This window comes from Hirsutella rhossiliensis, assembly GCF_020360975.1.
Source record: "Hirsutella rhossiliensis strain HR02 chromosome Unknown scaffold00002, whole genome shotgun sequence".
Classification (NCBI taxonomy): Eukaryota; Fungi; Ascomycota; class Sordariomycetes; order Hypocreales; family Ophiocordycipitaceae; genus Hirsutella; species Hirsutella rhossiliensis.
The window spans coordinates 663,186-676,411 of NW_025408668.1; the positions used below are offsets into that span (position 1 = coordinate 663,186).

At 53.6% G+C, this 13,226-nt stretch overlaps 1 protein-coding gene across 1 annotated transcript; it reads right to left on the minus strand.

Moving 5' to 3' along the window:
• Positions 1–1,628: 1,628 nt before the first annotated feature.
• Positions 1,629–2,681, minus strand: HRG_01639 (Ribonuclease H-like protein; the record flags this gene model as incomplete). The annotated part of the gene is made up of 1 exon (XM_044860110.1): positions 1,629–2,681. The coding sequence occupies one exon, from the start codon at positions 2,679–2,681 to the stop codon at positions 1,629–1,631; it is 1,053 nt and encodes a 350-aa protein (XP_044723743.1).
• Positions 2,682–13,226: the final 10,545 nt, after the last annotated feature.

The window sequence follows — 13,226 nt, forward strand, 5'->3', positions numbered from 1 at the left end:
CTCTTTTGCTTACAGAATGACCGTCTAATAGCAGATTTCCAGGCGCAGGTACAGTCAAGAGCCCTCCTGCCTCCGGAATTGCCGGAAGCACTGCATTCGCCTGGCTTGAAGAGGTTCAAATCGCACGGTAGCACGAAAAGGCGATCCATGACCGGCCGTGAGGCCGCAGAGCATACTGCCGCTCGAGCGGACCGAGCCACTTCGGATTTGCTGAAGGAGTTGATCAGCTTCCTGACCATTCCTCGACCCCGTCCTCTCCTTGGCAACTTCGCCACAGCTTCTTCGGGAAACGAGACGTAGTCGAACACGGAGCACGAAGGATATAGAGAAGGCGACGACTGCTACTGGGAAGTCTCCAGATAGAGCGGGAAGGCCCGAAAGGTGAGGAACCCGATATGCCTAAGCCGCGGTGCAAGAAGCGGAAGGCTTCCAAGGAGGATGAAACGCAGTTGGAACTGCAGCAGCGGCCTACCCAGGATTGTATACTAGTGGATTTCCCTTCAGACTGAAAAATGGCACTTGTGCCCGTTCAGGTTGTAGTCAAGGCGCGATGGCTTTTAACCCATGCTTAGCGCGATAATCCCTGCAATATGTCTGTCCGAACCTGTCTGTCCGGAGCCATCCCGCCTCTCCCTCCTCGATCTATGTAGATCTGGTCGTTTGTCAATCGCCAGGATAATGTGCTGTAGTTCTCGATTCATCAACACGTTGCTTGCCATAAACCAAATATTCTCAAGTGGGGTATTCAGGAATAACTTGAACGTCTATATAAATAACATCTCCTTCAGGGCAAGCCCGGCCCTCTCATGCCTTCTCATTACAATAAGTCAGCATCTCGCTCTCTCTATCATTGAAGATCACCGCATTTCGACATGCAAGACAAGATTACTACTGAGGATGTGGTCGAGGCAAGTGTCGTGTTTGCCGTGACCACGGTCTTTCTAGCTCCTTATCTGTACAGGACGATCAGAGTCAATCAGGGATGGACATCTTACGAATCTATCGAATCGAACGCCAAGACTTGGCGTTCGAATCGAATAGTGCCTCTGCAGATTCGCATCGAATCGAACGCGTGAAAGTTCTTGTGCCTTCGATTCGACCTCGAATCGAATGTGTCTCCAGTAGATTCGCATCGAATCGAACGCGTCTCCTGTAGATTCGATATCTATCGAATGCCAGGTTCGATCGAATTCGATACGAATTCGATCGAACGTGGGACTTCAGCGGAGATCGGGGCATCAAACGTGCGTTGCACCGACATGTCTTTGCCACCATCACGAGGGCTACTACATCCCTCGACTTAAGAAGTGCCAAGGGGTGTACAGACATCATGGCTGCATCAGATGAGACGTCGAAAGCACGGTCAATTGCTGTCCTAACAAACTGGTCAAATGTCACTCGGCCCTTCAGCGACGCAAGAGCATCAACCCATTGATCTTCGTTGAGGCTAAACAGCGGCAGTGAAGGCGTGTAGATCCCAGCTTTACTCCACGATCGAATGCATTGAGCCATCGCTACGATCTCCCTCCGCAACCGGCTTCGCAATGGTGCCGTCATACGTCCTGCACTGCTAAACGTCCTCTCGCTTTCCGCGGACGTCGATGGAATCGTAAGCATGTCTACTGCCATCAAAGACAGTCGCGGATATCGGCTCCGGTTGATCTTCCACCAGTCAATCGGTCTGCTTCTGTAGTGGTGGCTGTTGACGACGTCCTCGGCACAATATCGAGCATATTCGTCATCACCAGTCGCTCCGCCGTAGACGGTTTCGTCTTTCGGTTACTCTTGCGGGCACCTGACGCTCCGAACGAGCCCTGGTTGAATGGCGAACCAGCTACAGTCCTAGCAAGTCTCCGCTCAATGTAATCCATGGAGGCCTCATCAGACGTAGCGAGGATCTCGTTGTCAACGTCGCGCTCCCTATACTTCTCCCAGATCTCCAAGAGCTTTGCTTCGTATTCCAACCGCCAACTCTTCGTCTTCCGAGAGGGTACTCGAGACCACAGTTGATCGAGAAGGCGCCACTTTTTCGCAGGATTGAAGACAACAGCCCCGACATATGCAGCGCTAGTCAGCCGGCTGTAATATTTATGCAGCTTCTTCCATCCGAGCTTGATATAGACCTTGAGAAGCCTGCGGGTCCTGCTATCGAGCCCGTCATAAATGGCTACTTCGACGTCCTTCTTCTCCCTGGTCACTGGATCCTCAACCTCTTCGAAGATTGTGCCTTCGATAGCACTTTCGAGGTGGTCAAGTAAGATCTCAAAGACAGGGAAGTATTCATCGAAACTGCCACATGTGGACCTACCACCGGGAACACCGCTGCCCTGAAGTTGCTTGTTGGCAATCTCGAAAGGCTTCAGAAGCTTGACAAGTACCCCGATGACTTTCCAGTCGTACGCACTTAAGCGGTATTGCAGAACTGCCGGCTTCGTTCTGTCACAGAGGCCCTCGGTTTCCCACCGGTTCTGAACGTCATTGAAGAAGGTATTGAGCGCCGGGCGGAGTCGAAGAGCCCGTTCCATCATACGCATGTCCGAGTTCCACCGGGTGGCATTGTTGAAGGCCCAGTGAAGTGTTGTTCCGTGGCCGGATTCCTTGCGTTGAGACTGATAGAGGAGAGTAGAATGTGGCGGAGCTACGGTCTGCATCTGCAAGGCCGCATGACTCACACCACCCATGCCGGCCAGGGAACAGTTGGAAGCAACATCCCACCCCTTCGTCCTATTGTGGCTGTTCTACCCCGGACGCATGTGGAGCTGTCGTGCATAAGCCGTCAACCAACCTGCAGCAACACGTCCACAACCTTCCTCACATTGAGAACCAACAGCGATATTTGGAGCAACGCGGAACTGGATGCCGATTTCGTCCGTTTGCCCGCCGCGCCAGGACAGCATCGCTGTTGGTGTGCATGTACCTAAAAGTAGAGTCCTTGAAATGCATCTCGAAGCGGACGCGGTCTGGCAAGGTGGATTCTGGCTCTTGGTCACTTTCTCACCAACGACTCCGAGACCCCGCGTCGCCCGCCTTCATTTCCTTCCTCTTCTCATCTTCTGTTATACTTTACAGTACCCCGTCACTATCATCTCTACATTGCCCCCATCCGCACAGCCGTCGGCGGGAGGCCAGGCGCCCGCACCCTTGTAGCTGGCCATTGACACGCTCATGTTATGATTGAATCAACGGCGTCTCAGCTCCTGACACAGCAAGTCATATGGACAATACTGTATGTGACGATTGAGCAATGATTGGACAGAATGTCCCCCACTAAGGGATTTTCCGGTGATCTGCCGGATCTGGCGATTCGCCGGATTTTGGGCTCATTGCATTCCAGCAAAGAACTGAGAATAACTTCACGAATACTATTTGAATTGTTCTAAAATCTTATAAGAGCAGTTAATAATGCTCAAAGATGCCACTCAATCTTTTTGAAGTCATCCAGCCATCGAGGTCGTCTTCTGTTACTCTCCGATCGCGCAAGTCCCCGAAATGCACCCATTGCCTCCCGATCACTATCAACAGCTAAAGAGGGCCTTTGAGGACAGGATATGTCGTTTGAAGTTATCATTGCCTTATTATTTGCGTTATTATATAGTGTGTTTGGTACCTGCAATGCTATGGCCCGCTCTGGTGTGAACGGAAGAGTGACAATTTTTGCAGCGTGAACATCCTGACTCCTCTCGCGACCCTCAGAAGCCACCCGTCGCTCATTCTGCATTTTCTGTGGCTTTTCCACTTTCAAAATCTTCAGCTCTTGTTAATAATGCCAATTTATCTCCTTATTTTGCTTCACGGCCTCCGTCATCCGTCGTTTTCTCCCAATTTCCGCCTCTCATTGCTTCCTCTTCTCTAGAGCGAGCTTTTGCTCCGCTGCCTTCTGCTGTCGCTGAAGCTTTCGGGCCTCCTTCTTCAGAGCCTCCTCTTTCTTTTGAGTCCTTTCACTGTCATTTTTGGCGAGCTTGAGCCACAATTTTAGAGCTAAACACCTCGTCTGCACTAGAATCTGTACAGCAGAAGAGATCATCTTTGAAGCCTTACCGGTCTGCCTGCGCTGGTTCTTGTGACTACTTGTTCTCTGCATACTTTAACTCTCATATCAAGCACTTAAAACTCATATTGAGGGCTCCCGAGGGTGCTGCTCAGCCTTCGGCTGTTGCGGCCAGCATCAACAGAGGACTTCTCGACTACTTCCTGAAATGCGTTCCAAAACACAGTCTAGATCTTCGATTTCAGCAATCCAATGAACCTTTTACCAAAGGCGATAAGCACAACCGTTTCGAGCTTTCACCCTGGTAAACCGGTCGAACGTACCGGTGAGCTGCTCATTTCCAATATTGTGATTCGTCCACCTCGTTTTTGACGTGTTAAAAATATTTATTGACGACTTGATTCACGTTTCACGAACCAAAGTCCAGAGTTTGTGCTGGCTTGTCTTGGTGGATGAGAAATGGGGCAGCGATGCCATCTCTTGACTGACGCACATCTTGAACGTAAGGGAGGATGGGTTGCCATTTTAATACGCCGAGCAATTTTGCCTTGTTTTCTTATAATAAGAGGAATACCCTGTTCGTTCAAATGCTCATAAGGAATAGAAAGCCCATTTCATCCATGTTATACGTGTTTTAGGGTAGGGTGTCGAATTTCTCAATTTTCGTGCACGTCTTTCCTTGTCAGGTGTGAAAGGAGCCTCGCGCACTGAATTTCAAGCTAAAATAAACCTTACATTCAGATGCATAGATAGGTTCTTTTCAGAAGATGCTTGTACCGTCGAATCACGTTCAATCTGGCTCATTACGGGTGCGTAGAATGAAGTTATCCAGCTCGCCCTTCAACCCCATTTTTGCAGTATCCTGAGCCAAGTTCTGCACTATGGATAGAATGGGAGAATCCCACATGATTAAAGCCTACGATGAAAGCCAATAATGTTCTGTTTTGCTGTATTGGCTGAAATGACTTACACAATCTGTCGGCATCCTATTTTGGCCGTTGCTTGGTTTGATGTCAGCACCGCAGCGCATTGCCCCTAGATAAAAGTTCTAAATATATGCCAGACTTTCACTGCTTCTGATGATTCAGGAAATCAAAGGATACGTCAATTGGCACCGTTGTTGTTGAGCTATTGTCGATTGATGTTGAGCGTGCGAAGTCGCCGCAATCCGGCAGATCACCAGATCCGGCAGATCATCGGAAAATCCCTTAATGAGCTGTTGCACTGTTGTGAAGCCAGAATCGCCCGCGGGTACGGTCACGGGCACCCATGATCGGGGAAGGGTCTAGGAGCGACACCCCGCGTTTTCTGTGCCCAACGTAAGTTACCTTCCCCTTGCTTCATACGGTCTAGGTACAGGGATAATAAAAATCGCGTACAGGACGGCTAAGGGGGCTCGGACATGCTATCTATGCATGCCACCCGAAAAGGGGCGTGCAGACTTTAACCTTGTGCGAGGCTGACCCTAGCAGAATCAGGGTTTGTGCAGTGAATCTGGCTTGCAACCCTGGGCGGAGCCTGCCCATAATTCGCAACGGGGTCAGGGCAATGTTTGCAACTTCAATCCTAACCGGTTAGGGCCTTGACGGATGCCACCATCCACCGCCAGCACAGCTTGGTCACAGGTTATGAGCTCTGCTTCTCAAAGCTCTCTGGGCGATGTTATGCAGTAATAGCCTGCCGCTCAGATCCCACAACTCAGACCTGGCTCAGTCGCACGATCCGCATGACTGACCGCAGGTGCTGTAGCATTCGGGGTCACACATAGTCCCAGGACATACACGGTCCCAGGACACACACGGTCCCAGGACACACAACGGTCCCAGGACACACACGGTCCCAGGACACACACGGTCCCAGGACATACACGGTCCCAGGACACACACGGTCCCAGGACACACATGGTCCCAGGACATACACGGTCCCAGGACACACCGCATGACTGACGGCAGGTGCTATAGCATTCGGGGTCACACATAGTCCCAGGACACACACGGTCCCAGGACACACATGGTCCCAGGACACACACGGTCCCAGGACACACAACGGTCCCAGGACACACACGGTCCCAGGACACACATGGTCCCAGGACACACACGTCCCAGGACATACACGGTCCCAGGACACACACGGTCCCAGGACACACATGGTCCCAGGACACACACGTCCCAGGACACACACGGTCCCAGGACACACAACGGTCCCAGGACACACACGGTCCCAGGACACACATGGTCCCAGGACACACATGGTCCCAGGACACACACGGTCCCAGGACATACACGGTCCCAGGACACACACGTCCCAGGACACACATGGTCCCAGGACACACACGTCCCAGGACACGACACACACGGTCCCAAGGATACAAATGGATCCCAGGACATACATGGTCCCAGGGATCCCAGGACACACACGGTCCCAGGACACAATTGGATCCCAGGACAGGACACACATGGTCCCAGGACACATCTGGGGTCTCAGGTCTCATCGAAGCCGGCCGTCGCCATTTCGACATCGTCCTCCCCGTGGCCGGCCATGACTCTCCGCGATGCAGCGCGGCGGTCGCTTTCCCGGACCACGGTTATATCTTGTACCGGTATGCTTTGGATGATCCTCTCCCTCTCCTTCGAAGCACTCATCTGCTGCGACTTGATGGCCCTGACCTGATTTTGCGGTGGTAGTGCGGCCCCGGAAAATACCCGCCCCTATTTATCCGTCTCGCCCCTCGTTCGGGTTACCAGGCGGCCTCCAGCTCGGCCGTCGAGCGCAGCACGGATTGTTGGAACCGACAGAGCTGTTGCATCATCGCCATGAGCTCCGGCGACTTAGCCGCCATCTGATTCGAGTCCACTGCACCTCGGACAACGTCGATCAGCCGCGTTGCGTTTCCGATGCTGATAGACTGATACGTCACTGTAGATTCTGCGCCCGCATCGTCCCTCCCCACGTGTCCGACCGTCGGATAGCCATCTCCGGAGGTGGATGCCCATCTCTTGGCGTCGCGTTCTGCGTCTTCGGCTGGTCGTCGAAGCAGTTGCACGTTATTGATGAGACATGATATTCTCGGAGCCAGCGCCTTTCGCGCCCGCGCCCAGATGCTGTTGATGTCGCCCATTTCTTCGCACAGGAAGAGCTCCCATGGTACAAATAGCGCAAGTTGCTGCACGGCTGCCTTTCAATGGTGAAAAAATTGGGATCTCCCATATCCGCCGGCGAAACGGTTTCCGCATAATCCCCGACGACACGAATCCTCATCGTCGTGGGCAAAGTCCTGCTCAGGTCGCCGTCAAGGCAGACGGTGGCCTGCTTTCCCGGCCGCCTGAGCACCTGAACCCAACGTCTTCCTGGCGGCCGCCCATCCTCGACAGGGCCTCTCCCCAACCTGCACAGCTCCCGTCGTTGCTATCGCGTTTGAGTCTGACGAGCGATACGTAGTCGTACAGGTACAGGCCTAGCAGGAGCTCTCCACGGTGCTGATATGCCTTGACGTGGGAGCTCCTGAGGCCTGCTTCTTCGACGACGATCGACCCATCCAGGGGATCATCTGCCAAGCCTCTCGCTGCGAGCCGTTGTAGAAACCTGTTTTTGAACACTTCGTTATACGCGCCCTTGACGTCGAAGCTCACAAGACCAAGCACTTTTCCCATTCGCCATGTTTTGTAAATGTTCTCTTGCAGGAGCACGAGCCTGCTCTGCGAAACCCCTCTTCCTGGCTCCAAAGCGGTTAGTAGGCAACAGCCCAAACGTTTCCATCGCAAAGGAAATCCGCTCGGCCATCTGTTGCGAAGACCATTGCGCCACGCAGGCAAAAGTGGAACGCGCTCGCTGCAATTGACACATATCTGATGTCTGTCTTTCTTCCCGACACCATCACCGCCTCCAGAAGACTCCAAATGGGAGGGTAAAATAGTGTACGCCTGCGACCGGAACAGACTGCCACCGAAGACACAGTCGAACGAGCACGCCAAACCTCTAGTCGCAAAACGGGTTACAAGTTCTCAATATTAGCTAAAGAGTCACTAGATGGACACACTTGGACTCTCAGCCATCGACCAGACAAGGAGTGCGCTGAGCACAACCACTCACCAAGCGGGGACCCGTCGGCGCGCCCAGTGCATCGCCGACTCGAAGAGCGCGACGCTACAAATATTTCAGATCTTGTGGCGTCTGGTAGTCCTCGGGATATCATAACATACCTTCATAACCATTCGAATACCTTGCCAGCCAACGAGACATTTACAATCGGATTGCGGCGACGAGAAGGGACCTACACCAAGGCCGGAGCAGCATTCAAGCACTGGTTGGTCAGCTGCATAATGAGGGCATCTGGTGCCGGGTTCGAAAAGATGTAGACAATCGTTTGACAGGCATATTTTTCGCCACCCGGATTCTGTTGCATCGATGCGTCGTATATCTGTAGGATTGTGCACTGGCCAGACTGTTGGCGTGCCCGCCTGATTACCTCCAATGCCGAGCAGTTGCTCGTCATGATCGTCAAATCTCGGCGACGCAGTCCAGCCGGCCAGCGCCGTTGCCACTGCCGCGATTTCTGCTATGTACCGGTTCTGCTCATCCCTCAATCCGAGGGTGACCGAGTAGCTGGCCAGCTCGCTCGTGCTGTTGAGGCTAGTGTCGTGAACGACACCTCCCATTCCAACCACGCTCTGCGAGCTGGGAGTGGCGACGACGATATCTTCCACGTCGTTTGGCTTGACCACCTGTATCTGATCCCGCTCGCCCACGACGCGGTCGTTCCGTGGTGCCAGAGAGTACTCGTGGATGATCTCCATTCGCTCTGTGTCTGACTCCGCGATGATCGAGGCAATCCTTCGCATCGACGAGACGAGTCGCTTGCTCGCTCTGACCTTTGATAGCGTCCGCAGGCTGATCTAGAACCTCGCCGCGACTTGACCGTGCCGTTCTCGAAACGATGCGATGCCGGCCTCAGCCTCGGCTATCACTGTTGCAACTGTGCCGGAGGCTCCCGTGACAGCCTGTTCCCCAACCTTCTGGGCCCTGTCTAGCTAAGCCGCCTCTCTCACGCCGCACGTCTGCATCCACACACTGGAGGCGTAGTGCATGGTTGGTGCTACCGTCGCGACAAACAGTTTTCTCGCCATTTGCAGGATATCGTCTTCAGTCTTCGCAAAGACATGCGGCCGTGAGCCCTTTGGCGGCCGCTCTAACTATCTGCTCCATGCACCGAAAGCTTCGTGCCCATGACCACCCCTAGGAGTTTCACGCTGCTCTTCGGTATGACCTCTTGTCGTTTGGTCATGAACGGTGTGACGCTGTCGCAGGTGCGCTCCATTACTCTTGTGAAGTGAATGATAGTCGTTCTGTCCGCTTCAAACGTTGCGCCGCTGCATCTTTCCCACTGGAGCGCTTCGGCAATGATTGATTGGATGCCCTCTCGGTTCGCCTCCGCCGTTGGCCCCGTCACCGAGGCTGAGTGAGTAGTAGTCCACCAACGCGATCACGCCACCTTTTGCATTGATGCGTCTCTGCACCAAGTCTGTGTTGAAGAACAGGAACGCAATTGGCGACAGTGGTGATCCTTGCGGCAGACCTGCTTGGGGCAAGACTTGTTGCTCGGACGTGTCCCCGTTCACTACCACTGAGGCCGTCCGTCCCGGAGCAGAATGCATCCATCCTATCCACCAGTCTATCTAGTATCCCCCTCGATTCATCCTCTCCAGCACTCGCTCTTTGCAGACCCCTTTGGTCGCGTGAAGGTGGAGCAAGCTGAATAATCGATTTACCGCCGTCTGCCACTGTGCTAGGTGCCACGCCGGCGCTCCACAGCTTGTTGCTGGGACTCGCTGCTCCTGCCTCAGTCAGGACTGGCTCTATCGCTTCGTGATGGTTTGCTCACTTCACAGGGCTCGAACGTGCGCGGGGTTGAATATCGGATCTGATTTTGCGTGGCGGAAGTTCCAGGAGGAACTGGCGTAGAACTCCTCGGGCTCATAACTATTGCACCAAAGTAGAACGCGCGCTCCAACAAGTGGTGCGCAATTGACAGTTATGGCATTTGGTCTGTGTGACAGACAATACTACTTTGGCAAGCTCGATAGGCGGGTAAGCCACAGATCTTCTATGTATCGCCGACTCGGACAAACATGCAGCATAATGTTCAGCCGCTCAGTACTGGGCGTGGGAACGAGTGAAATCAGTGTCTTAGAAAATGGTGCCAACTTAGTCATTAATGGTTTTGTCGATACCCTGCACACAAGCTGGGTAAAGCCTGTCGCTGTTTACCGGCAACTCAGGGCAGCCAAGGGCCTCAGGCGGTGATCCGGCAGCTCAGGGCAGCTCAGGTCATCAGGGCAGCCCAGGGCGGCTCAGGATCGGCTCAGGGCGGCTCAGGGTACTTCGAGGAGCCCGGCTGTGCTCAGGAAAATGTATGTGCAGGTGAATTTCCGAGGTCCGAGGGGTAGATTCTGGTTGCTGTGTTGTGTAGGTGAGATAATTGAAGGATGATGCTGAAGCTTCGGGGGATTCTCGCTGCCAGCTCTTTTCGTACTCGAGATTGGCTGCACGACGGCTTTGTCGGGAAGAGGTAAGATAGGAGCGTGCTTGAAGTAGCTTTATAAAATACTACTTGGTTCGCCCTATGAATATTTGTCCATGTTATCCATCATGCTGTAAGTAGGAGGAGCGAGTTGGCCCTCAATAGTTACAAATGCGGTACACTATTATTCCTCACTCATTTTGCGCCACTGTTGTTTGACCGCCGACACCGTCCGATTGAGCTTGGAAGCGATCCAGGACTCCGACTTGTTCTCCCTCTTCCATGCTCTTAGGCGACGTTCCTCTAGCGCTGACCACCGGCGGCGCTTGGCAAGCACCTCCCTTTTACCGCTTTTGACGATTAGAGGATCGTCCTCGTCGTCGCTACCAGAAATGCTATTATCACTCCCATTGCGATTCTCGTCGATAGGACTCAGAGACTCTGCGTTGGCAGGTACTCTGCGACTGCTCTCTGGAGCCGTAGACCTTCCGCGCAAGTTGTAATGCCGCTTCAGAGTGTTGCTCACGGGTTGGCTATGCCTTGCCTTGCCCGAAACATCCTTAGGGAATGGGTTGGATAGTAAGGACAGTGCTTCAAAGAGAGCTGCACGAAAAATCGCGCATGATTTACATTGTCCAGATTGTTCCATCTCTTGCGTTCCACGGAACGATATTGCGGAATGGGGCCCATTTTGCAGCGACCGCTGTGTGCCGTCTAGGGAGGTTGACTCGTCGTCGCAGAAGAGCAATAGGGTCAGAGCCAAAGCTTGCAGGAGAACTGATAAGGCCGCCCTGATGAGCCGCGGTTGGATGGGAGCCGCTCGTGGGATAGCGGGCAAGTGCCCTCACAGCCGATCGATTGTCATCGAGATCGTGACTGCCATTGAGGCGACGAGTCTCCAATAGTTGAGGTCCTGGTCTTGAAAATCAATCCCATCGTCGACTGGGATCAAGGCACTATCGTAAACACCCGGTTGATGCAGCAAAGTGCGACGTTCAGCCGCGGAGGGTAACTTTAGACGTTTTGTTTCCTGTTGATCATCAACGCCACTGCCATGATGGTTGTCCCCCAGTAATCGCTTTGTCCTGTTGGATATCGGTGCGATGACGTGCTGTTGACCTTCATTTAGCCAATGCTGGAAGCCCGCATCGTCATCAAGGAGGCTCTTCAGAGAGAGGCTCTCAGCATTGGCGGGTGCAGGAGCAGATGCGCTCGAGCCCGGCGAGGAAAGAGGGGAGGAGTGAGGACCTCTGAGTTGGTCTATACCGAGCCTTGAAAGATCCGCCGACTGCTTGGCGGTACCGGCTTTGGGCCAGGTCAACGCTGTCTGGATCAAATTGTCATCGGCAACATCTGCCGGAGGGACCATCACTGCTGCCGGAGCGGCCGGGTCCATCAGCGTTGGAGACTTCTCAGTGGCCTTGCTATCCCCCTTCTGGATATCTTCCACCCGTACGATGGAACCTGAATAAAATTCTGTCAGTCCCGCGAAATGAACAGTGTGGCAGGGTTGACTGCCTGATATTGCCTGAGGATTGTCCGCTGCAAGCTGAGCCGCCGCAGGCTTCAACGCACTGCCGAGGTGTTCGTCGACTTCTTCGCCACCAGCATTGGAAGCATAACACCTGTTCATGGGGTGCGAGACAAACTGCATGTCATCGGACCAATCGTGGCCGGACCAATCGAGCGCCATCACGACTTCCTGGTCTTTGAAATGTCAGCAGTAATTTATCTCCAGTACGATTTCCCTTCAGCGGCATACCGTTCATCTTCGACAAGCCTTCTGCATTATGCTGTGAATAGTGGTCTTCACCGCAAGTTTCTAGTAACGTGGCATCATGACGACGCTCCTTGGGCGCGAGATCTGGGTGTTTTTTCTTTCGCTGCCTTTGCGGCAGGGGAACATATGGTTTGAACTTCAGGGCGGCCATGATGTTTGGAGACCAGATGCGTGCGTAGTCTGTACTAAAGGTATGAGAAAGGGGGAGAGGAAAGCTGAGGTGGGAAGCCTTCCATATTTATCAAGGGGGGCAGTCACCCTCTCGCGGCGCGTCAACCAGATACCCAGTAGCAAGGGACTTTGAGCTGAGGTCGGACAAGTCGTTCTGCAAACAATTCCATCGCCGAGAGGTAGGAGCCGCAGGATCGAGACCGTTCCATATCAGTCATTCCCTCTGCCACTGTCCCTGAAGGTTACTAAATTTGGCTCCGACGATGGTCAGCTCTCGGAACGACAGGGGACTAAATCGACCTCCCGTTCCCGCCTGATTCTAGCTGCAACGCACGACCAATGGCGGAGTCTGCAGCGCTGCAGCTACTTGGACTGGCAGGACCGGCGAAAAGAGATTCGGGCCGACCGATTCGCAAGGCAGAATCCATGGGCGCCGCTGGTTGCACGCTCTTGGGCCCCCTGACAGCTCACGTCCCAACACTTTCACAAGGGTGCGAACATGGAATATCACCCTCGCAGGGCAAGGCCATTGCATCCTGCGGGCTTACCCATAGAAGGCCCGGTTGAGTCACACTCCGATCAGGTTTTGCAATGCCATCCTCGCCCCCTTTACGACGGGTTAGCGGCGGGAGGATCGTCCAGGACCCGGTCCGGTCCAGTACCAACAAAGCAGGCTGTGCAGGACGCTTCAAGGTGATTTGTTCCTTGAAAACTGCCAGCCCGCCGACGGTGGGCATGTGATATGATATGCGTCCTACCCAGATCCTTCT